This window comes from Natator depressus, chromosome 2 (genome assembly GCF_965152275.1).
Source record: "Natator depressus isolate rNatDep1 chromosome 2, rNatDep2.hap1, whole genome shotgun sequence".
Taxonomy (NCBI): Eukaryota; Metazoa; Chordata; order Testudines; family Cheloniidae; genus Natator; species Natator depressus.
The window spans coordinates 28,606,827-28,633,538 of NC_134235.1; the positions used below are offsets into that span (position 1 = coordinate 28,606,827).

The window sequence follows — 26,712 nt, forward strand, 5'->3', positions numbered from 1 at the left end:
ATAAGCAAACTAGGGAAACATAGTCTAGATGAAATTATTATGAGGTGGATACGCAACTGGTTGAAAGACCACACTTGAGTACTTAGCAGTGGCTCTCTGTCAAATTGGGAGGACATACCTAGTGGGGTCCCAAAGTCCTTGGTCCAATATTGTTCAATATTTTCATTAATGACTTGGATAATGGAGTGGACAGTATTTTACAAAATTTGTGGGTGACTCCGAGCTGTGGGAACTTGCAAGCATTTTGTAGGATAGGATTACAGTTCAAAATGACCTTGACAAATTGGAGAATTGGTCTGAAAACCAACAAGATTAATACAATAAAGACAAGCGCAAAGTACTTCACATAGGAAGGAAACATCATATGCACAACTAGAAAATGGGGAATAACTGGCTAGGTGGAAGTATTTTGAAAAAGGATCTCAGGGTTACAATGGATCACAAATTGAATATGAGTCAACAATGTGATGCAGTTGTGAAAAAGGCTAATATCATTCTGGAGCGTATTTGCAGGAGTGTTGTATGTAAGACATGAGAGGTAATCGTTCCAATCTACTAGCACTGGGAAAGCCTCAGCTGGAATACTGTGTCCAATTCTGGGCACCACACTTTAAGAAAGATGTGGACAAATTGGAGAGAATCCAGAGGAGAACAACAAAAATGCTAAAAAGGTTTAGAAAACCTGACCTATGAGGAAAGATTACAAAAACTGGGCATGTTTAGTCTTGAGAAAAGAAGATTAAGTGGGGAACCTGATAACTGTCTTTAACTGTGTTAAGGATTGTTCTAAAGATCACAGTGATCGATTGTTCTCCCTGTCAGGACAAAAAATAGCCAGCTTAATCTGCAACAAGGGAAATTCTGGTTAAATATTAGGAAAAACTTTCAAACTACCAGGGTAGTTAAGCTCTGGAACAGGCTTCCAAGGGAGGTTGTGGCATCGCCTTCTTTGGATTAAGAAGAGGTGGGACAAATACTTGTCAGGGATGGCCTAGGTCTACTTGGTCCTGCCTAAGCATAGGGGCTGGACTCGATGACTACTCAAGGTCCTTTCCGTCCTACATTTCTATGATTCCATGATAACCAAACAAACCCAACCAATCAAAAAATTCAAAGCCGAAAGGGTTAGTCTGTATGTTAACATGTCAAATGCCTTCCTGTCCCCATGTGTGACAATTACATTGGCTTTACATGTATGTGTTACTGAAAGCGTGACATATTTAGAAACTAAGTGTGAGATTCTGAGCTGTGCCTCTTAGAGAGCAGAACTCACAGCACAGAAGGAGTGGAGGATAAGCTAGAGTGACTTTTAAACCACCATTGTTTTATTAAATCTGGGTATTAAAGTGGTCTGTGCCTAACAGTTACAGCAGCTTGTTCCCAAATCTGTGAAGTTCCATGTGCTGCAGCTCCACTCCCTCTTGCCTGTGACACAAGTGTCCCGCCACCAACGATGTCCCCTCTGCTGAAGTTCGCCGGGGGCCCTGTGTTGTATTCCTTAATTCCTACTCCACAGGAACTTTCCCACAGTCAGATCTGGGCTTTTAGGATCCTTTGACCTGGTTCACAGGGGCTGAAGCAAAGTTGAGACTCTCATCCCAAGTGTTTACATGCTTCCACAACACATATTACAAACACAGATTTCTCAGAGTATGGCAGGGGCAAAAGGGCTGTTAGGTGAGGTTGAATCTTCTGGCTATCAATGGAGCATCTCCTTTCTTTCTACCTGCAACCTTTATCTGACCCATGCCTAGTTATGCTCCAATCAGAATTTGAATGAGTCAGTGACAATAGCACATGACTCCAAGCAATCCATTGAAAAGGAGGGTAGGTCACTCCATCAACCTGACTATGGCGTAGCATGATGCCACTCTACAAAGCCAATGGAGGGAGGAAGATGTTCTTGTGGTTAAGACACAAGACTGGGAATCACAACATCAATGTTCCATTCCTAGTTCTGCTATGGACCTCAAATGGGACTTTACACTAGTTATAGACCCCTTTTTGCCTCAGTTTTCTCATCTGTAATGGAATTAAGTATATTTACTTCTTTGGGGGTGAGTGCAGCAATATTTATTATTGTGTTATGATTAACAGTGAAAAGCACCACAGAAAGGACTATGAACGAATGAACAACCAGACAGCAATGGGTATTAATTCGAAATTTTGATTTTATTTCACCTGAGTCTTCTGTATCTTCAGTCAGTTACTTTCTAATCTTCCTTTTTATAGATGGTTCTTCCTTCTCTTTCCAGTTTCTGTAATATTTATCTCCATTTAACTTTAGTTCATAGCGTCTCATGTTTCCTCTGAATAAACCTATGTGTAGTTCCTGTAATTTCATTATTTTTTATTGTTATTTATTCATTTATTTGTATTGTGGCAGCAATCCAAGCCCCACCCAAGATAATGACGAAGAAATAAATATATATCAGCAAACTCCATCCATTATCTATTTGCAGTTTCATAAAGGCACCACAGCAGAAGTTAGTTTAATGGAAGTATTTAGGGTCTGATCTAGCTCCAGTGAAGTTTATGGTAGTCTTTCCATTGACATAAATGGGTGCTGAAATAGCTTCTTAAATATAGAGAGTAGAGTGATCTTCTCATAGTCTTTTTTTTTTCATTTATTTGTGTACAGACACTTAAGCGTCTCCTGTTTCCATTATTTTACTTATGCTCAGTGTTTTATTAGTATTAGGAGTCCTCAAATTGTTTAAACCGATATGCAAAATGACTTTTTGAAGAGGAGTGGGTATTGTTCCAAATCCTGGAACACTTGCTGTTCTAATAATTGTTGCACTTTAAAAAGGGCATGCCAGCAAGACATGACAATGATATTTGAATACTGTAGTTATTTTTAAAAAAGCTGAAATCACAGCTTCTACACATGTCCTGGTGTCTCACTAGTCCAATTTTTGCTGTCTTGTGTTGAAAATAAAGTCTTCCCCTCACTAATGCGACGATGATCAAAAGTATTTTATGCTGCAATTGACATTCTAATGTAGAACATATAGTATTGCTTTGACTCTATAAATAGATGGGATTTACATATTTCTTGCACAGAATGAAAATACAATATTCATATTTATCAAAATAAAATATCAGCTACAAAATCCTACTCTTAAACCTCTCTGATCAAGCATGTTTCAAAATGCACCAGTAAAATAATGAAGTATATTTGTCTCAGTTAATTAGCTTGCTCTGCCTGCTTTTGTGAGAAAATGCATTTTGTATAATGAAGAGAGAAAATACTGCCATTCACTGGAAAATAGGTTAGGCTTTATGCAATAAAATGAGCTGTATTATCTTAATTGAACAGTAGAGTGCATCAGTGAGGTAACTATGGTTAGGAGAATAATGTAATAGTTCTAAATAGAAAAGCAGGAATTAAAAACACACAAACAAATAAAATAAATCATATTTGTTGCACTTAAGATAATTTTATTTTGTCTTAAACTTATATTTTCTTTCTGCTTCACTCTCACACACTTATGTACATGCATATCTACTAGAACAAGACATTCTGTTCTGATTGACAAGTTCTGCAGGAATCAAAATTATATACTAGAGTGATGTCTCTATCAAACCCAGACACCAAGCACACTCCAATTATGGGAAAGTTTAGATTCAGAGCCAGTCTATTATACACATGTTCTGTAAACAAATACAGGGATTATAGGAGCATAGGCTCTGATCCTGCAATCAGTTCCATATGGGTGGTTTTTTGAAATCAAAGGGACAAGATGGGTAGAAAATCCATCCATGAGGATCCGATTGCAGGTCTGGGATCTTATTTTGCAATTGCCATGCTGAATGTGACAACTTGTTTTGAAAATTGTTATACAGAAACAACAAAAGTCATAGCTAAAATATCAAAACAATATTGCTTGGGAACTTATATAAGGAGAAAATTGCCCTTGTATGCTGTAGGTATGAATACTGTAATGTGCTTTTATGTTTCCTTTGTTTATCCCTTTAGATTGCTCAATTATTCTACAATATTTAAAAGAGAAAAATAAATATTTGGACAGAATTAAAATCCACACTTGAATTCCATTCTTAATTCCCTCCCCCCCCCCCCCCCCCCAATGAAGCCATCTGGCCTTGGAACCTCATGTTGGTAGTGTATTATACTATTATGGCCCACACTTTCAAATCAAGTAGAAACAATTACAGTGTATGTTAGCCAATTGTGAGACCTTTGGGTTAGACTCTTGTTTAACAAACAAAAAACAAGCATGAGCATGTAGATCCTTTACGTCCCCTACCTCTTACAGATGGGTTCCAAACCTGGAATTTTGGAACATTTACCTGCCATCTAAGCAGTAGTCAGGGAAATATAAACATTCCAAGAATGCTGGGTTCTTTCTAAGATGCATTTACCCAGAGAAAGTTCCGATCTGGAGGTTTGGGGCTGCTATCCTTCATTGAGGAATTGTTGGCAGATAAAATATTTGTATCTGTATTTAAGGCCTTTCTTTCTCTTCTCCTATTTCTTTCTTTTTTATTTTAGTGCTTGTTAGATTACTATAGAAATGAGAAAACTTCATGTATTCTTGGGTATCATTTAATCATTTCTTGTTCAGTATTTTTTAGAAGTCTGTATTCCTCATATGGTAGATACTTTATCTACTACACTTTTTTTTTTAAAAAAAGTGTTTGATAAGAGTCCATTTACTTGATGTGCCACTGACACCCACCTAGGTGGAGTTAAAATGCCTAGCAAAAGGCCATTACTATGGTGTCAAAGAGATGACCTCATTTCCTCACACCTCCTGGATTCCTTGGGTCAAATGTAAAGGAGTGAAGGCTGAGTTATACACTTGTGTTGTGGGAAAGAGAGTAGACTCTACAGTGTGTAACTAAGCTTTGGGGGAGTTAGAAAAAGTAGTAATCTCAAACACAGCACAACCCAATTACATTTAATATGGTGAGGAGCAAGTTGTGATGTGGTGCAACTCAGATGCTTTAACAACAGGACAGTTTATACCACCATATATTATCTATTGGAAACTTAAGCATTTTGTTTTGTGGAGGGTGGGATTTTAATATATACACATAGAGTATCTGTATGTGCAGATGCAGTCTAACTTACTATCCAATACAGGACAGGATTCTTTTCTATTTCCTTATTGGATAGATCAGACTAAAGAAGCAGCTCTAACATTGTGGGTGCAATATGGAGAGAGAATTGCGCTGAATCCAAACAACTTAGCCAATATATCTGAGCAGGAAATGAAGTCTAGGTGTATATAAATGTCCTTATTTGTCATATCCCACTTGTGACTATTGCAATGACAAATGTTGCCCCTGTTGCATTTCCTGTTGGTTGGGTATATTAGAGTTGAGAGATATTAGTATTGATAGGTTGTATGCAGCTCATCATTGCTTACATCCTATCAATGCTAAATACCTGAGCAATATGGAATGCAACAGGGGCAACTGCTTGTGACTGTGGCAAGCCTTTCACTGAAGTGGAAGATGTTTCACAAGCTGGCATGTTGACTGTGACATGTCACAATCTAGGTGGCATGCTTCAGTGAGGTGAAAGGCAGCCTGACATGCCTTTCACTTTACTGCGAGGCATCCTACTGACGCAAACTGCTGTGCTCCCCGTCACGTTCAGTGAAAGCAATTTTAACATGGTAATATAAAATGGAAAGTAAATCTAAATTGCATTCATAACTCATATTAAATTCTGGTTGGATTACTTATTAAATGAAAAATTACTCATCAAAACTGTCACAAGTGAAAAAAGCCATATATCTATGGATGAGTGAATTCCATTGATTGGCTTATGGACCCCAAGACCCCTAGACAGTTCCACAAATCTGTATGAGGTACCTCATTACTGGATTTTACATTTGGATCTCTGCATTGGCAAAAAAATGTTTAAAATTGCAAGTGGAAAGATAGCTGCCTAATGACCACGCATGTGCAAGGGCTTGTGGCTTGTTTCTCAGGCTCTCCAAGCACATGTGCTATAAGCAAATATGCCTTAATAAGCTTCTTAGAGGACAATAATATGCCAGCACAGTCACGCTTTGGATCACAGGCTTCTGCTAGTGTAGAAATCTGTCATAAGGTTATTACTGTTGTGCTCAGAGCAGTAAGAGATAAGGTCCAATGAGAAAAGAGGCAAGTAAGGACAAAACAGAAAGTGGGAAGAGTGTTCTGCGACAATTGTGGGCAGCACGTTCAGAAAAACAGTGTTCCAAAATCAGTTGCAAAAGTTGGCCTAACTATGTTTTATGTAGCAGAACAAAAAAGCTATGTTGTAGTCAAACCTTTCTAACATCACAAACGTCTTCTCTTCCTGAGTTTAGGACTCTTGAGAACTCACACTATCCAACACATGCAAACACTTTCATTCAACTTTTGAAATCAGAAACAAGACTTCAGTATAGAACCATTCTTCCTGTCAGTGCAGCATTTCAGTACATTGCATGTGAATTATTCCTCCTTTGGAAGATCCAAATACACCAGGTTTCACTGTTGCATTTCCAAAGTGACATGAAAAAAAACAGATAAATGCTTTTGAACTCAGAACAAAATGTTTTATCCTAGGATATTTTATATAGAGATTTACAGGGAGTGAGGACACAAGCAATGATATAGCTAATATTGAGAGTGTCTCCTTTTTAAGGCTCCTATAAATATTCTGAGCTGCATTAACAGGAGTGTCATATGTAAGATGTGGGATGAATAATAAAGATATGCAGCAAAAATTTCTTGTAAAGCGGAAGCTTAAAACCAGGCTGCTAACTCCATATTTAGGCACATAAGTAAGGGATTTAATTTTCAATACTATTGCCAACAGCTCTGTGGCAAATGGCCGGCACTACTGTGATGGGCCTCGCGCTTTCTCTTCTTGGGGAGGGTTCAGGGCACCATTTCTCACCCCTGAACTGGGGTATTAACTGCCCCACTAGTGTCCTAGAGGAGGGGAGTGGAAAAGGGACCTGGGCCTGCCCTCTACTCCGAGTCCCAGCCCAGGGGCCTAGGAATAGTGGTAAACCGCTTGAACTAGCGGTTCCTTTCCCTGGACTACTTCCCTGTCCTGCCCTCCCTCTGCACAAACCAGGTGTCCCTTTACCTAGGGTCTTGGTTTTCTTAGCCCACTGCAGCACTTCTTTAAACTCTCCTCTGCTTCCCTCCAAACTGCTCTCTGCTCTAACACCAATCCACTCTGCTTCAACTCCTTTCCTTCTCTGATTGAAGCAGGGGGGGTTTATGAGGTGACTGGCTTCAGGTGCTCTAATTGGCTTCAGGTGCTTTAATTGGCTTCAGGTGCTCAAACTTTCTTCTCTCTACAGGGAATAACACTCTCCTGCTGCCCTCTGGCCATGCTATATCACAGCTCCCATTAATGTCAGTGGCCATGGTCATAAATCATAGAAATAAATCATAGAAATGTAGAGCTGGAAGGGAAGTTGAGCGGTCATCTAGTTTATCCCCCCATGCTGAGGCAGGACCAAGTATACCTAGATAATCCCTGACAGGAGTTTATGTAACCTGTTCTTTAAAGTCTCCAAGGATGAAATTTCTACAGCCTCCCTTTGAAGCCTATTCCAGCACTTAACTTATCTTCTAGTTGACAGCTTTTCCTAATATCCAACATAAATCTCTATTGCTGCAGATTAAGCCTATTACTTCTTGTTCTACCTTCAGTGGACATGGAGAATAATTGATCATTGTCCTCTTTACAACAGTACTAAACATATTTGAAGAGTCTTTGCAGATCCTACCCTTCAGTCTTCTTTTCTCAGAACTAAATATGGCCAGTTTTTCTAATCTTTCCTCATAGGGCAGGTTTTCTCAATTTATATCATTTTTTGTTGCTCTCTTCTGGACTGTCTCCAATTTGTGCACATCTGTCTTAAAGTGTGGTACGCAATATTGGACACAGTACTCCAGCTGATTCCTCACCAGCATCTATTTGAACAGAACAGTTATTTTCTGTGTCTTGCATACAATGCACCTGTTAATACAACAAAGAATGATATTAGCCTTTGCTCATATCCAGATCCTTTTCAACAGTACTAGCCAGTTAGTCCCCATTTTGTATTTGAGCATTTGATTTTTCCTTCCTAACTGTAGTATTTTGCACTTATCTTTATATTTCATCTTGTTGATTTCAGACCAAGTCTCCAATTATTCAAGGTCCTTTTGAATTCTATTCCTGTCCTCCAAACTGCTTGCAACCCCTACTTCTACAAATTTTATAAGAATACTCTCCATTCCATTGTCCAGTCATTAATGGAAATATTGTATAGTACTGGACCCAGGACAGACCCATCTGGAATCCCCCTCACTCATCCTCCCAATTTGACTGATTGTTTAATTATTTGTTTCAGTATCTTTCCAAGTATCTAAGTTAGCATGACTGGTCTATAATTCCCTGTGTCTTCTTTGTTCCCCTTTATAAAGATAGATACCATATTTGCTCTTCTCCAGTCCTCCAGGACCTCATCTGCCCTCTACGAGTTCTCAAACATAATGGTTCCAAGATTGCTTCAGTTGTTCCTTAAGTACTCTTGGGTGAATTTTGTCAGGCCCTGCTGACCTGAGTACCAATAATTTATCTAAATATTCTTAAACATGTTCTTCCCATATTTTGGCTTGTATTTCTTCCCCCTTGTTAATATTAATTGTGTAAAGCATCCAGTCACTATTAACTTTTTGGGGGAAGATGGAGACAAAATAGACATTAAATACCTTAATCTTTTTAATGTTGTCTGTTATTAGCTCTTCTTCACACTAAGTAGTGATCAACACTTTCCTTTGTCTTTCTCTTGCTTTAATGTGTTTATAAGAGCATTTTCTTATTGCCTTTTATGTCCCTTGCTAGGTGTAACTCATTCTGTGCCTTAAGTGATTTTGACCCTACGTGCAATTCTTTTGTATTCATCCTTAGCTATTTGTCCATATTTCCACTTTTTGTAGATTCCTTTTTGATTTTCAGGTCATTAAAGAGCTTCTGATGCAACCATTTTGACCTCTTACGAATCTATGATAGTATGATGTAGTTTGTGACATACAGCAGTTGATTTGAATATTTGCAAGAAATTGTTAATATAGCAATGTCAATGCCATATTTACAAGGGTAAACCTGCCACTGGTCTTTTTATAAAGACTATGGGTAAAATCTGGAAGTCTTTAGCTGGACAAGACTCTTATTTAAATCACTGGGAGTGTTCCTTGAGCAGAGACTGAGGGCTTGGCTACATTTGCAGATATAGAGCGCTGGGAGTTAAACCAGCCTTCGGAGACTGCAGCAGGGAAAACGCTTCTGTGTGTTTACACTGTCAGCTGCAAGCACACTGGTGTGGCCACATTAGCAGCTCTTGCAACGCCATGAAGAGCAGTGCATTGTGGTAGCTATCCCAGGGTGCAAGTGGCAGCAGCGTGCTTTTCAAATCGGGGGAGAGGGGCGGAGTGTGATAGGGAGTGTGTTCTGTGATTGTGGGGGGAGAGACAGTGTGTTTTGGAGGGCAGAGAGTGTGTCAACATTTCAACAGAAAATTCATAACCAACTCTAATTAGCTCATGTTCTTTTTCATTCTCAGAACTACGTTTCTGTTATTGTATCAGTTGCTTTGGTGGAAAGTCTCTGTCCCTTCCACATCAAGGTCTTGTAATCCAAAAAGAGAGCTGGTGGGAAAATGAAAAAAATTCAGTTATTTTCATTTCAAAGTGTTCAAATCTGACCATTTTTCATTTTTAATCTTTTTGAGAATTTAAAAAATATATATTTTCAAAATGTTTATAACAAATGTTATCAAAATAGTTATCAACATTTTTCATTTTCAGTAAATGAAAAAGTTCAGTGACCATTTCCATAATGTTTTAGATAAAAGCATCAGAACAAGGCACAGCTTTTAATGAAAAACTAAGGTTTTGTTTGTTTGTTTTTGCTTTTGAGAAAAGAAAAGTTCATGTTTTGAGGGAAAAAACATTTCATTTTCTATAAGAAAACCTTTTGATGGAAATTTTTTCACAAGCTCTACTTGTGATACATCTCAGTACAGAATTAAAATAAAGGACTATCCCAAGGCATATATTTAATTGAGTATAGTGAAAATTAAGAAAATATTTTTAGGGCATGATGACTATCACAGTGGAACCTGGAATCCTTGAATGTCACTTCTTCTCAACTCTTGTTGTCCAAAACAGGGTCATATCAGTAACCTTTCTTTAACTTCACATTTGTCTTTTGTTTGACATCTGTACATATAAACACACAGCTCACTTATCAATCTGTTCCACAGGAAGAATTCTGATTATATTTAATGGAAGTTATGTGCAGGGAGTGCCTCCAGGACTGGGTTCTTATGCACTTAAATCTTCAGCACATACCAGCCACTCTCTCCATTTAGCCAATGACTGCACCACACTTTTAAGCAGGGGGGGTTATCTGGCTGGCCAAATGAAGGGAATTGCTTTCTGGCTTTGGGGTGTGGGATAGATGAAAACTGCTGTAAATGAATCAGCGTGGGCACTGACTCATCCCCTGGGAATGAAGGGCTTAAAAGGGGCTGTGCCTTAACCCTCCCTTTTACACGGAGCAGGCTGAGGCAGCACCCACCCTCCCTCCCCTTTAGGTGGTAAAATATCAGGTCTGGTCAAGACCTGCTGTGGGCATTATGCTAACAGCCTCTTTGTTGAGTGGGACTGGGAAGGAATTTTTCCCTTGCCACCATATTGGTTTGGGTGCAGTTGGGGGGTTTTCGCCTTCCCCACAGTAGGCTCTGTTCATGCATGGCATGACGGGTGGTAGCTCATTATGTAAGTGTGGGGCAGATGTCCAGTGCAGGTACTCCATAGGAAAGGTATACATTGACCAGATAAATGGTTTGGAAAAGGACTTAGAAAGAGGTGTTCGTTAAAGGAATTAATTGGGGGAGGGGGTTGGGGACTCCTATGATTGATACAGCACGGAGCCAACCCCCCATTATTATAGCACACCTTTGGATTTGCTGGAGGGACCTGGATAGAAAAAGAGGGGGAGCTGGTGAAAGCCCCTCCCCCCCCAGTAATTGTGGAATAAATAGGTTTTACCTGCACTGTATACTTTATCTGCCAGGTAGTCCCATCTAATAATAAAGTTGCAGCCTGATTAAACCCATGCAAAATGTCTCCTGTCCTTCTTTTGGTATAAAATCATTGCATGTCCCTCACTGAATTCAGATTAGCTAGGTTCCGCTATTCATATAATAGATTCAGGAGATAGTAGAGCATGTGTTTCCAAATATAAAGAAGCATACACTATAAAAGAAGTAGCTTGGATTTCATCTGTGTGTAGAGGGCCAGCACCACACGTATACGGTGCTTAAATCCCACGTAAACTAAATGGGGATTACATGATACATTGGTTTTAGGCTAACCTCTGCCCAGAGGAGAATTTCACCCTTATGTTGTAAACCTCCTACACTTTCATAGAAAACAGTGAGATGAAAAAACTTGTGGTTATTGGCATATCTAGCTTCCTCTTTTGGCTCAGAATTTGTATATCCCATACTACCACAACTAACTTCTTACATTTGAAATATAAATTATTTATTTCTGGGTACGCAACTATATATCAGCTTTAGTGACTGTCTTAAAAAACAAACTCCATGGAACATCAAATATTTATCTACATATGTATGTGTGGTTTAGAATGTTTGCTTTCAGAGTTGATCATGCTTTTACAGTGCATTGTGCCTAATAAAGAAGAGAAAGATGAATTACTACATCTGCTGGATGCAATTCAAATTTACAGTATGTTCAAAGTCCCTGTTCAAGCATCTTTAACTAACTGATTGATTAATTATCTGTGCTTGAGACTCAATACTGTATATCGAGTGAAAAGTTGTAATTTGTACCAGTTTGTTTAGTCTTTTTTAGTTCTTACTAGATGCGAGATTTTTTTTAACAATAAACAATGGATTTTTTTCCCAGATCCCATGAAGATTTATATTTGTATTGTGTAAATTAGACCAAATTGAATTTAGTGATTCTTAAAGGTTTCTTCCCAGTTCTATGATATGTCAACTAATATAATTGTTTTGATTATTAATATTTGAATAAACTAGGAGAGCTACCAGACAATGGATGTAATAGGGTATACTTTTCTTGTAAATAAAAAACTGGAACATGATAAATTAGCATGTGTATAATGAATTTCAAACAGGTGTGATTTTATAAAATAGTTTTGCAAGTATTTTTTTCAATGAGATATGCGGTTCATCATGTCACAACTTGTATCTGTTTTGTGTGTGTATTTAAATAACCAGATTATGGAATATTGCTTTGAATGGGGATTTTACTGTTTGCACAGTTGTTTCAAGACCCTCAACAACAAAGGGTCATGAAGGGCTAGGTTGCCTTAATGTAGTAATAAGTACTCCAATACAAGGAAATATCCCCTGTTTTAGGAGAGAGGGGAAATTTTGTAATACAGTTTTATCCCCTGATTTTAGATATGCTGCATGATAACACCAAAGTACTATGATGTGGGTGTGAAATACCTTAGATATGTAGCTTTTAACATAATTGTCAAAATCCAGTAGTACTCTAACCTTTACATGGCTTCCTCTTAATTTCTGGATGCAAATGATGTTGTGTATTTTAATCTATTATTGCATAAAGCTTCAAATGATTTGGGACAAGATTAGTTTTGAATGCATCCCTCTTTTTAAAAGTTGAGTTCGAGGCAGTACTTAAAGTGATCAGAAAAAGGGGGGTAGGGTCTGTCATAACCCCAGCCAAGTAAGATTTTCATGCACTTGATACAGACAATTCACCATTTCTTTTATACATATATCACATAATTGCATTCAATCTTAGTTCATTACACTGTTTATATGTATTTATTGTTGTGTTTAAATGAGCCAACATGCCTCATACAAATTATTGAAACAAAATACATCCTCTGAGTTTGGGGGATAGAACATCTGTGGGGTTCAATGAGTTTCAGTGTGGTTGGGCTCTCTCTGGAGATAGGGGGCTGAAGTGCAGTGAAATTCACTAGGATTGGAGTCTCTGAGGACAGGGGGCTGGTGGTTCAGTGAGATTTGCTGGGTTTCAGGATCTTCTTCTTGGATTTGAGGGCTGAGGTGTGCAGAGATTCAGTGGGTTGGGGTCTCTCTGGGATTTGGGGGTCTCTGGACATAGAGATCCTACTGGGGTGCAGTGAAATTAAGTTTGATTGAGGGTTTTCTCTGGGTATAGGAAGTGAGATTCAGTGGGGTTGGGGTCTCTCTGGGTTTAGGGTCTCTGGTGTTTTGGGGTCTCTCTGGGGTTATGGGCAGTCACATTCAGTGAGATTTGGGGTCTATCTGGGAAAAGGTGTAAGGGGTGAAAATGGTCGGGAGTCTCCCTCAGGAATTAGGGATGAAATTACAATAGATTGGGGGTTTCTCTTGGGGGGATTAAGACAGAAGTGACAATGGGGTAAAGGTATTTCTTGAGGTTGGGGTGAAGTGATGGTTTGGGGTCTCTTCTGGGGTGCAAAGAGAACTTGGGGCCCATTTCAGGGGTGCAGCCTCTGCTGTCCCATCCCCTTTCCTCCTCACTTCTTCCCTAACTGCTAGCCTGGCTCTGAGCCTGTGGCTATAAAGTGCTGGGTGGCTGGTTCCATGCCCCCTATGGCTTCTTTTGGCCACTCCCAGGCTTCTAAACTGCACATGGCCAGGTCCCTCCAGAGCTGCTACATCAGCTGCTCCCCAAGCTCAATTTTGCTCCTGTCAAGGTTCCTTCCCCACTCTGAACTCTAGGGTACAGATGTGGGGACCTGCATGAAAAACCCCCTAAGCTTTTTTTTTACCAGCTTAGGTTAAAACTTCCCCAAGGTACAAACTATTTTACCTTTTGTCCCTGGACTTTATTTCTGCCACCATCAAGCATCTAACAAATATAACAGGGAAAGAGCCCACTTGGAAATGTCTTTCCCCCCAAAATCCCCCCTAGCCCTACACCCCTTTTCCTGGGGAAGGATTGAAAAAATCCTCACCAATTTGCATAGGTGAACACAGACCCAAACCCTTGGATCTTAAGAACAAGGAAAAAGCAATGAGGTTCTTAAAAGAAGAATTTTAATTAAAGAAAAAGTAAAAGAATCACCTCTGTACAATCAGGATGGTAAATACCTTACAGGGTAATCAGATTCAAAACATAGAGAATCTCTCTAGGCTAAATCTTAAGTTACAAAAAGACACAAAAACAGGAATATACATTCCATTCAGCACAACTTATTTTATCAGCCATTTAATCAAAACAGAATCTAACGCATATCTAACTAGATTGCTTACTGACTTTTTATGCTTAAATAAATTTGTTAGTCTCTAAGGTGCCACAAGTACTGCTTTTCTTTTTGCGAATACAGACTAACACGGCTGGTACTCTGAAACCTGTCATTATGCAAGGCACTGAATTTAGCCGTATGGAGTGGAAATCTATCAACTTCATCAAAAAATTCATACAGATACAGACAGACATCATCTTCCTTTCCAAATGCAAACAGATGGACATCATACCAAAAGGACTGAAGGTAAAAAATCCATTACAATCTACATACCACACAGACTGTGCTGACAGCTTGTGCCACACGCTGTCAAAGAAACTGCGGAACCACCTGATCAACATCTTCTACAGCAAACAGGGAAAGATTAAGAATGAGCTCTCAAAACTGGACACTCTCATAAAAAAACAACCTTCCACACAAACTTCCTCTTGGCTGGACTTTACAGAAACTAGACAAGCCATTTACAACACACACTTTGCTTCTCTACAAAAGAAAAAGGACACTAAACTATCTAAACTACTACATGCCACAAGGGGCCACAACAGTGGTTCCCTTAACCCACCCAGCAATATTGTTAATCTATCCAACTATACTCTTAGCCCAGCAGAAGAATCTGTCCTATCTTGGGGCCTCTCCTTCTGGCCCTCCACCCCCACGAACATGATACAGTTCTGTGGTGACCTAGAATCCTATTTTCGACATCTCCGACTCAAGGAATATTTCCAACACACCTCTGAACAACATACTAACCCACAGAGACCTTCCTACCAAGACTACAAAAAGAAGGATTCTGGGTGCACTCCTCCTGAAGGTCGAAACAACAGACTGGACTTCTACATAGAGTGCTTCCGCCAACATGCACGGGCTGAAATTGTGGAAAAGCAGCATCACTTACCCCATAACCTCAGCCGTGCAGAACACAATGCCATTCACAGCCTCAGAAACAACTCTGACATCATAATCAAAAAGGCTGACAAAGAAGGTGCTGTCAGCGTCATGAATAGGTTGGAATATGAACAAGAGGCTGCTTGGCAGCTTTCCAACACCACTTTCTACAAGCAATTACCCTCTGATCCCACTGAGGGTTACCAAAAGAAACTACAGCATTTGCTCAAGAAACTCCCTGAAAAAGCACAAGAACAAATCCGCACAGACACACCCCTGGGACCCCGACCTGGGGTATTCTATCTACTACCCAAGATCCATAACCCTGGACATCCTGGATGCCCCATCATCTCAGGCACTGGCACCCTGACAGCAGGATTGTCTGGCTATGTAGGCTCCCTCCTCAGGCCCTATGCTACCACCACTCCCAGCTATCTTCGAGACACCACTGACTTCCTGGGGAAACTACAATCCATCAGTGATCTTCCTGAAAACACCATCCTAGCCACTATGGATGTAGAAGCCCTCTACACCAATATTCCACACAAAGATGAACTACAAGCCCTCAGGAACAGTATCCCCGATAATGTCACGGCAAACCTGGTGGCTGAACTTTGTGACTTTGTCCTCACCCATAACTATTTCACATTTGGGGACAATGTATACCTTCAAATCAGTGGCTCTGCTATGGGTACCCGCATGGCCCCACAGTATGCCAACATTTTTATGGCTGACTTAGAACAACGCTTCCTCAGCTCTCGTCCCCTAATGCCCCTATTCTACTTGCGCTACATTGATGACATCTTCATCATCTGGACCCATGGAAAAGAAGCCCTCGAGGAATTCCACCAAGATTTCAACAATTTCCATCCCACCATTAACCTCAGCCTGGACCAGTCCACACGAGAGATCCACTTCCTGGACACTATGGTGCTAATAAGCGATGGTCACATAAACACCACCCTATACCGGAAACCTACTGACCGCTATTCCTACCTGCATGCCTCCAGCTTTCATCCAGACCACACCACACGATCCATTGTCTACAGCCAAGCTCTACGATACAACCGCATTTGCTCCAACCCCTCAGACAGAGACAAACACCTACAAGATCTCTATCAAGCATTCTTACAACTACAATACCCACCTGCTGAAGTGAAGAAACAGATTGACAGAGCCAGAAGAGTACTCAGAAGTCACCTACTACAGGACAGGCCCAACAAAGAAAATAACAGAACGCCACTAGCCATCACCTTCAGCCCCCAACTAAAACCTCTCCAACGCATCATCAAGGATCTACAACCTATCCTGAAGGACGACCCATCACTCTCACAGATCTTGGGAGACAGGCCAGTCCTTTCTTACAGACAGCCCCCCAACCTGAAGCAAATACTCACCACACAACACACAACAGAACCACTAACCCAGGAACCTATCCTTGCAACAAAGCCTGTTGCCAAACGTGTCCACATATCTATTCAGGGGACACCATCATAGGGCCTAATCACAGCAGCCACACTATCAGAGGCTCGTTCACCTGCACATCTACCAATGTGATATATGCCATCATGTGCCAGCAATGCCCCTCTTCCATGTACATTGGTCAAAATGGACAGTCTCTACGTAAAAGAATAAATGGACACAAATCAGATGTCAAAAATTATAACATTCAAAAACTAGTCGGAGAAGACTTCAATCTCTTTAGTCACTCGATTACAGACCTAAAAGTTGCAATTCTTCAACAAAAAGACTTCATAAACAGACTCCAACGAGAGACTGCTGAATTGGAATTAATTTGCAAACAGGATACAATTAACTTAGGCTTGAATAGTGACTGGGAGTGGATGGGTCATTACACAAAGTAAAACTATTTCCCCATGTTTATTCCTCCCCCACCTCCCACTGTTCCTCAGACGTTCTTGTCAACTGCTGGAAATGGCCCACCTTGATTATCACTACAAAAGGTTTTTTCCTCCCTGCTCTCCTGCTGGTAATAGCTGACCTTAAGCGATCACTCTCATTACAGTGTGTATGGTAACACCCATTGTTTCATGTTCTCTATGTATATAAATCTCCCCGTTATGTTTTCCACTGAATGCATCTGATGAAGTGAGCTGTAGCTCACGAAAGCTTATGCTTAAATAAATGTGTTCGTCCCTAAGGTGCCACAAGTACTCCTTTTCTTTTTGACTTTTTACAGGAGTTCTGACCTGCATTCCTGCTCTGGTCCCGAAAACAACACACAGACAGAGAGAACCCTTTGTTTTCCACCCCTCCAGCTTTGAAAGTATCTTGGCTCCTCATTGGTCATTTTGGTCAGGTGCCAGCGAGGTTGTCTTAGCTTCTTAACCCTTTACAGGTGAAAGGGCTTTTCCTCTGGCCAGGAGTGATTTAAAGATGTTTACCCTTCCCTTTATATTTATGACAGCTCCCCTCCAAGATGGGCTGACAAGCCAATGCATGGGTGGTGCCGGTCCATAGGGGAGTGGAGTGGTGCCTTGGGAGCTGTATGTGGTAGCAGCAGTGGTAGAATCTCTGTGTCCCTCAGCAATCCCCCTTGAGTTTAAAAAAATTCCCATGTCTGTAACCCCCCCCCCACACACACACATACACACACACTTTAAACACTGGATCAAGGTGGTTGAGATAGAGGGGTTTCGAAGGCAGACAACAGTGATCAAAGGCATAAAAAACTCTTATGGAGACAGACTGAAAACTTTCGCCTTGTTTCCCTTAGAATGGAGAAAAAAGCGGGAGGACATGATAAAAGTATAGAAAGTAATGAAAGGTATAAAGAAGATAGATCAGGAATGTCACAATTTTCAGGGTAACTGCACCTTTAACTCCCACTCCATGGTCTTCTCTGTGCTCAGGTCTCTTTCATACACCTCTCTGGACAGGGACCCAAGTCCCTCTCCTTTCTGACCAGGGGCGTTTTAGGCTGCAGTCCACTTGCACTTCACTGTGATTATTCTAAGCGGATCTGACAAATGGTCAACCCTTACTCTTTAGTTTGTCTCCAAGGACAATGTCAATGATATAATAGTGACCCAAACTGTTCTTTCAAAGCAGAGCATATTTATTAAAAAAGACAAAAGCCTACAGAGAAAACATATAAAACAATAAAAGATCTAGACACATACTAAATGTACCAGAAGTGACCCATCAGCCCTATAGGGACCTGGCAGATTAAAGCCCTTCTAACCCCTAAACAGGTTTGGGTCCCCCCTTGGACTAAAGGTCAGTCCATTTGTTGAAACTCTCTCGGTTCAAGCTTGCCCTTTATATTCCTAGTCCTTTTTTTGTGTCTTGCCTCTCCTCTGGGACTGTCTTGAACCAGGATATGCAAGCCATCCGAGCGGTGGTACTTCTCTGGAGCTGTTACAGTCTTGGCCATTTGGCCTAATCATTCCCCCTTATTTTAGCTTTTGCATGCGGTTGCAATATCTATCAACAGAAGCTTCTGTTCTCCCTCTCTCGGAACACAAGAACAAGGGGACATTCAATGAAATTAAAATGTGGCAATTTAAAAACTGGTAAAAGGAAATACTTTCCCCCACTGCCTGTAATTAGAATGTGGAACATTGGGTTGTCATTAAGCCAAGAATTTAGCAAGTTTCAAAACAGGACTAGAAATGTATATGGATAAAAGTATTCAGAACTGTAATAATTTGCTCACAAACATTTGGTCAGGGATATTAAATTCAGGTTTCAGGTTTTAAAACAATGTCTATAAGGGATTAGAAGCAGGGGTGCTGGAACAATTTGTGTAGTGGGGTGTTGAGAGCCATTGAACCAAACTGTAAACCCTGTATATGATGGAAACCACTTCAAGCCAGGGAGTGCGGCAGCACCCATAGTCCCAGCACCTATGATCAGGAGCAATATGGGAAGCAGATCTGTTTACAGAAGGCTGATTGGTTTACTACAGGATTCTTGCACCTTCCTCTGAAGCATTAAGTGCTGGCTGCAGTCAGAGACTAGGTGGACCTCAGGTCTTTTCCTGTATGGCAGTTCCTAAGTTCCTATCAGATGAGGAACTCAAGCCAACAGACCCTGGATTTAAATGTAGCACTACATTGCCACTGAGACACCCTTAGCTCTGAAATTTGCTTCTCTGATTGTCTGAAACAGCTATGTTTGTTGATCTTTTCTCATAGGGTTTTACCAGGGGGGAGAATTTGGGTGGTTCATGGCTAATTACATCCGCCCAGAGGTTTGGTATTAGGCACATATTATAAATATTAAAATAAATGCTGCCTACAAAAAAGACAAGACTAATGCACTTCCCAGATGAATTACCCTTAAATCACCATGCATTTTTATTTGTTCCAAATAAAAAAAAAACTCAAAGAAGTGACAAATGTATTAGCAGTTTCACAATTGCATTATTATCCCATGTTAGTACAAAATTGTTTGAAGTGGAGGGGGAAGAAAACTTGATTTATCATTAGCCATTTAAAAATGAAATGGAGAAGGCCATGTAATTTTTTAGTAGTGCCATGTAATAATGCAACTGGAAAACTGATTACATACAGGAAAGAGAATTTTTTAAATTAAGTTATTAAAATATAATAACAGTTTGTGAGAGCACATTCTATTGTGATAGCAATACTAGGTGAATGGTATTCAGGATGAAGGGCGTCATTATAAGCAGCGATTATTGAAGGTATAGATCTAAGATTTCACTTTTCTTTTTAAGGACTTCCCTATGCCTTGCCCTAGCTCTATTATTTGCAGAGCCTTTTAGGCAGTGGTGCTGGGGGTGCTACCATACCCTCTGGCTTGAAGCAGTAATAACAAACACCAAATACATGATTTCCATCATCAGCACCCCCACTATAAAAATTGTTCCAGCACCCGTGCTTTCAGAGAGCACTATAATCCAGATTTCCAAAAGTGTTCAGTTTGTAGGGTAAATCCAGACTGAACATAGTATGTACAGTGACCCTAATGTCTAAGGGACCTATATATAGTTGCAAATGAATTAAAATAACACCCAAAGGAAGTATTAAAATCATAGGATGAGATTCCCTACCCCTGCTCTGACCCCTTTACATCACCAAAAAATGGCTGCAATGACAAAAAAGGGGCCTAAAACCCCAGTTCCAGCTGTGAGAGGATTCCTCCAGAGAAAGAATGGCAGAAGACAACTGTAAGGCTGCCTTCTGAGGACACTTTCATGAACCTTAACAACAGGACTGGGAATAGGAGAGTCTTGTTAGGGTGGGGCCATAGTATTGTGGAGATTGTGAATGGCAACGTGGCCCATAGGATAGCACCTGGAGCCTCCCATAGCTCAGACAGGCCCCTGGGCTGTTACAAAAGGGGCTTCAGAGCTGGCCAGGCTCAGGAGAGCATAAAGAAGCCTCCTTAGCTCCCTTGCTGCTGGGTTGTGAGTTGTGTGGTGCAGCATAGGATCTCACCCCTAATATTTAGAGATGGAAAGAGCCATTATGTCATCCAGCATACAACCCTGCCAATACAGGATTGTTCCCTTACGGTAAATATTTTAATATTACCTCACCTTATTTTTAAAAGTCCAGTAGGATGACATATCCACCACTGCCTCGGGGTGACAATTCCATAATCTACTAGATCTCACTGTCAATATATTTCATGCTTATATGAATCTTACACTCTCTTTTTCTTAATTGAATCCAATTACTAGTTATACTTCTCTGCTCCATACTTAATAATTCATCTCCATTCTTGGTGTTAACAACACTCTACTCCTATATGCAGACTCTTGTCTTGTTCCCTTGTATATATTGCTTAGGTGGGTTACATGCATTTAGATCTTTTCATCTTTGTCCTTAAATCAATTACTCTAGGTCTCTGATCATTTTTGTTGATCTTCTCTGAACTTCCCACTAATCTGTCGATATTTTTCTGATCATATAGTGCTGAGAATGTAACTCAATATTACAGATTTACTGGATGGCAGTTGCTACAACTGCTCATTTTTTCCACTTTTTTGGGGGTGGGGACAAGGTGATGCTGGTTATGGATAAGGTTCTTTGGTTTGAGTTGTTTTTTATAGTGAAAATAGTATGAGTCAGATTTTCAACTGGTGTAATTTTGCATAGTTTCACTGAAGTCAATAGAGTGATGATGATTTTATGCTTGCAGAGTTTCTGGTTCATAACATTAGATTTTTATCCAGTTCTCTTGTTCCTCCCCCTTTCACCAGAAATGTTCCAAAATAACTGACTCTGAATTAATGTACAGTAACTCCTCGTTTAATGTTGTAGTTATGTTCCTGAAAAATGTGACTGTAAGCGAAACTGTGTTAAGCAAATCCAATTTTCCCATGACAATTAAAGTAAATAGCGGGGGTCAGGTTCCAGGGAAATTTTTTCACCAGACAAAAGACTATACACACACACACACACACACACACACACACACACACACAGTATAAGTTTTAAACAAACTATTTAATACTGTACACAGCAATGATGATTGTGAAGCTTGGCTGAGGTGGTGAAGTCAGAGGGTGGGATATTTCCTAGGGAATGCCTTACTGCTAAATGATGAACTAGCAATCAGCTGAGCCCTCAAGGGTTAACACATTGCTGTTCATGTAGCCTCACACTCTACAAGGCAGCACGAATGGAGGGAGGAGAGACAGCATTGCAGTCAGAGACAGAGACACACACCCTTTGTGTGTGTGTGTGTGTGTGTGTGTGTGTGTGAGAGAGAGAGAGAGAGATCCACATTGTCCCTTTAAGGATGCTGACCCCACTCTAAGTACACTGCCTTTTTAAATATATCAGGAAGTTGAGATGGCAGCTGCGGCCAGCAAGCTCCCTCTGTCCTGAGCTCTGTCGTGTCTCCCCCCGCTCTATGGATGGGGTGAGCAGGGGGGAGGGGGGACACCCTGACATTAGCCCCTCTCTCTTCCCACCCCCACCCCGCACAGCAAGCCGGAGGCTCCAGGGAGCAGCTCCAAGGCAGAGGGCAAGAGCAGCACATGGCAGTGGGGGGAGGGACAGCTGATCTGCCGGCAATTGATAGCCTGCTGGGCGCTGCCGCACAGGGAACGTAGGGAAAACTTAGGGGAGCTGATAGGGGATCTGCGGGTCCACCCTGGTTCCAAGCCCCAGCCCCCCGTCCCCCCAGCCCCCAGCTAGCTGCAACGGGTTGCTCTTCCTGCAAGCAATGGACAAAGCAAGAGGCTGCCAAACGACGTTATAAGGGAGCATTGCACAACTTTAAACGAGCATGTTCCCTAATTGATCAGCAATGAAACAACGTTAACCAGGACGACTTTAAGTGAGGAGTTACTGTGTTAATTAATTCCCACATTAATTCCCACCATACTAGAATGAATATCATTCACCCTGCTGATTGATGCATTATCATTTTTCCACGTGTTTTCATACCAATTTTTTATTAACAACAATAGTGTCAAGATGTTCAGTTCTTCACAATTGCCCATCATTCTGTTCCATATTCTTCTCATTAAAGACAAATTGTAAAAGCAGTTCACGGGTTAACCGTTCTTCAGACATTTGTTTTATATTTCTCTCCTTTATTAGCACTCCTTTCTCGCTGGTATGTCTTATTTTCCTTTCTATATTAGCAAAACTCCTTCTTATTCCTCTTATTCCCTTTAATTTTCATTATTTCATGCTACTCTTCTGCTGCTTTAATCTTTACCCTTCAAGTCCTTAAGTGATTCTCTGTATTATTCTTTGGTTTCCTTCCCTTGTTCATTTCCAGTACAAGTCACTTTTTATCATGAGATTTTTGAGCAATCTCTCTGGAAAACACATTGCCTGCTTCCCACTTTTTTATCTCTCGAGGAATTGTAGTCTGTTATATTTTAATTATTGTCCTTTTTATGATGCACTATGTTTTCATGCTCATGGATTGTAAATATATAATTCCAGCACACACTATTCACTCCTTTTTATTAATACTTCCTTCAAATCTAATGTGCTTATATGCCTGTGTATTATTGCTCACTATGTTGAATTCAGGTAGTTCATAGTCACTAACATATCAAATTTCTCTAGCTAACCTTCCTTTGTAATCTGTTTTTTCCCTATTGGAAAGAAGTCGTTGCAGGATGATTTCTCTAGATGGACCTCAAGGAATGTTTAATATTTATGATCATTTGTATGTTTATGATGCCATAATATTTTGTTTGTATAGATATATTACCAAAGTGCTCTGTTATGCTCACAGCAAACAAACAGAGACATTTGATAAAACTAAAAAATACTCTTGCTGGAAGGAACACTACTTTATTCCTTAGAATTCAGAATGGTGACATACAAGAACTCTAAAACGGAAAGAGACAAAGCAGGCTGCTTCCTAAAACAGAGAGGCACAACTCAACCTTACTCAAGGCTGTCTGTCAGCTGACTGATTGCGGCCAGACCCAGCTTGCATGCTTCCCTACAGAGACCCTAGTGTGGAAACCAGACAAGGAAAAATCCCCGTTCTTAAAGTGAAAGAGAGTCAATTTATGAATTTGCCAGGGTGCAATTTTTTTTTTAATTCAGATTTTTAAATTTGAAATCAAACAAACTAGGTTTGACATTTGAATAAGTATTAATAGTGTAACCCCTCTTTTTTGAGTCCTGGGAGTATTAGCTTACTAGTTTTAACACTGGGTTCTTATCAGATCAGCTTTTAACTTGAACAGTATTTTTCTTACTGGGTGTAACCGGGCACAGACTCACTAGCAGCACCACCTGCTGGTCGTCTCAGGGAATTAGCGTTCCAGGCTCCTGAGCACCCTCTTCAGACTGGTGTCTCGCCGCCCACACCTGGCCCCATGTCCCTCCCAGGACCCTGGTGCCCCTTTAACCGGATGCTGGCAGTACCCCCACAGTTCTTCCCACAGTACCCCCACAGTACCCCCCAAATCAGCGCGGGGGAATTATTGTGTTAAGTGCTGTACCAACACACATGAAGACACACCCCTGCCCTAAATGGTCACAGTTTACTTTTACAAATTGTTAGCATAGTATAGACAGTGATTTATATAAAAATAATTAATAAATTCATATTTTCCCTTACAGAGTTACAGAGTAGTTCTTGTGGCAATCCAGGAATTCCACCAAAGGGTATCTTGTCTGGTATGAAATTTGATGTTGGTGATAAAATCCACTACAGTTGTGTAACTGGATACATTTTGGATGGCCACCCACAGCTTACCTGCATAGCTAACTCAGTGAACACAGCATCATGGGATTTCCCAGTTCCTATCTGCAGAGGTAAGAAATGCTATGCTAATCTTTCTTTAAGTATTTAATGTACATTTATGAATTGAAGCAACTTACTATTTCTCTAAAATAAATTTAACAATTTACTTGTTATCAGCCTTACTGTATGCCCTTCCTAATTGTTCTGCCAGTTCTGTTTTTAAAACCTAGTTCTTCCCCCTTTTACAATAGATGAAAAAGATAGAATTCTGAACTAGATACTTAGTGTTCGATTGTGAATATGACTGATGTGGCCACACAGGGAAATAAACAAAAGAATTTCGGAGTGGGGTGGGGCTCTATGACATTGTTATTTCCCTATGTGGGTATGAGGCAGGAAGTCAGACAGCATTGCTGAGCACGAGGAGGAAGTAAACCACACCCTATAAAAGGATTCAGTAACTTAGTTTCCTCTTGAAGTAAGGGGAAGATGGAAGAAATTATGACCATGCCCATTTACTTATGCACAGTGAATGCTGAACATTACATAGTTGTTTAGTCATAATGTCTCAATCTAGTTTCTAATATACAAATTCCACTTCACATTTGGAAAAATGTCACCAATTGCAAAGTACAGTTTAGAGAATAATTTTCAAAAATATTTCTATGTTGGAATAAATTATCTCATAACTACAACAAATAATGCACCATCATAGGACAGCACTGCACATTTCCTGAAGAAACTATTGACCTTTTTATTTACTTATTTTTATTGGTCATTCATACATTACACTTATACTGGCTGAGAATCATCATTTCTTCAGATCTGCTTCATGAAGCATTTGGTCACACTCTTTTGAAGATATCTGTTCTTCAAGAGTCCAATGCTGCACCTAATAAAGTTAATGGAAGTCTTATCAGTGGGAGCAATTTATCACACAAGTTATCAATTAGCTACCTCTACTAAATGAAGTTCAGAGGGAGAAAATGAAAACAAATATTTACTTTCTGTCATCTTACATGTCTGTTACTTTTACTCATGGAAATGGATCCATTGATGACAGAAGTAAAGCAAGCATGATTTGGCCTTTATTCTTAGCTATTTTGTTTCAACATGAGCAATACCTTATGTAGATTTCAATCTGAGGGACATATACTCAAGGTCTCATGCTACCACCAGTTAAACATTATTGGAGCTCCTAAAACTATAGATAACTTTCTAGCACAAAGTGTATTGCATCCATCTCAGGGTAATACTATATTAGACCTCATTCTGGTAGATAAAGATGAATTGATCACGGGCCTAAGAATAGATGGCTTCCCAGGTGCAGGGGATTATGACTTAATTTAATTTATGTGCAAACAGAATATAAAGGCAGCCAGTAATTTGTTGCTTTAAAAAGCCCATTCCTAAAGCTGAAAACAATCAGGAGAAAAATTGAGTAGGAAGAAAAAAGCCAAAGTCATGCCAGAATTTTACTGGGTAAATGGAATGACCCAGGTAAACTATAAACTGGTTAGTTTAACACTGATCCCAGACAGAATCATGGAACAGCTGATATGGGACATAAACAGGACCCCCACTTAACCTGGGGCTAATATATCTGCCTTCTATCACACTCCTGTAGCCATCTGGCCCAACCTTGTCACAGCAGCTATACTTACTTGAACAAAATCTATTTTAATAAATGCCAGGACAAACATCTAGAAAAAATTAATGTAGGTCACACTAACAAAATTGGGGCTCTATTCTAGAATGTTGTGACACTAAAAACGGTTTAGGGGTTATAGCAGATAATCAGTTGAACATGAGATCCCCATGCAATGTTGTTGCTAAAACCACAAATATAATCCTCAAATGTGTAAGCAGGAGGATATCAAGTAGGAAGAAGGTGATGGTAGTACCTCTATATATGTCATTGGTGAGACCACTGCTGAAATTCTGTGTCCAATTCTGGTCTCCCCACTTAAAAAAAAAATATTCAGGCTAGAAAAAGTGCACACATTTTTAATACTGAAGATAATTCACCACTGAAACAACTTAACATTGTGTTTGATGGATTCTCTGTCACTTTAAGTCAAGTCTGTATGTCTCTCTAAAAGATATCTTATAGCTCAAATAGAAATCATGGGCTTAATGCAGAGATTATTGGGGGAGGTTCTTTGGCCTGGATTGTGCAGGAAGTCAGACTAGGTGATCACAATGGCTCCATCTTGTATTAAAATATATGAATCTGTGTTCCATATGACAAATACCTAGGCTTATATTGGATATAGTAGATTTTGGTACTTCTTTTTAACAGGTTTCTCACCACTTTGTAAAATGCTTTAATTATCCAATATATAACTTTGCGGGAGTTTGCTAAGAGTGATTAC

The 26,712-nt window shown here is 40.0% G+C and overlaps 1 protein-coding gene across 1 annotated transcript in view; it reads left to right on the top strand.

The window, feature by feature from the left end:
- CSMD3 (CUB and Sushi multiple domains 3) overlaps positions 1-26,712 on the top strand; it is a 1,169,988-nt gene that overhangs the window by 241,054 nt on the left and 902,222 nt on the right. The window contains exon 4 of the mRNA XM_074943928.1: positions 24,214-24,408. Within this exon, the coding sequence (XP_074800029.1) occupies positions 24,214-24,408 (195 nt within the window). The remainder of the gene's footprint in view (positions 1-24,213; positions 24,409-26,712) is intronic.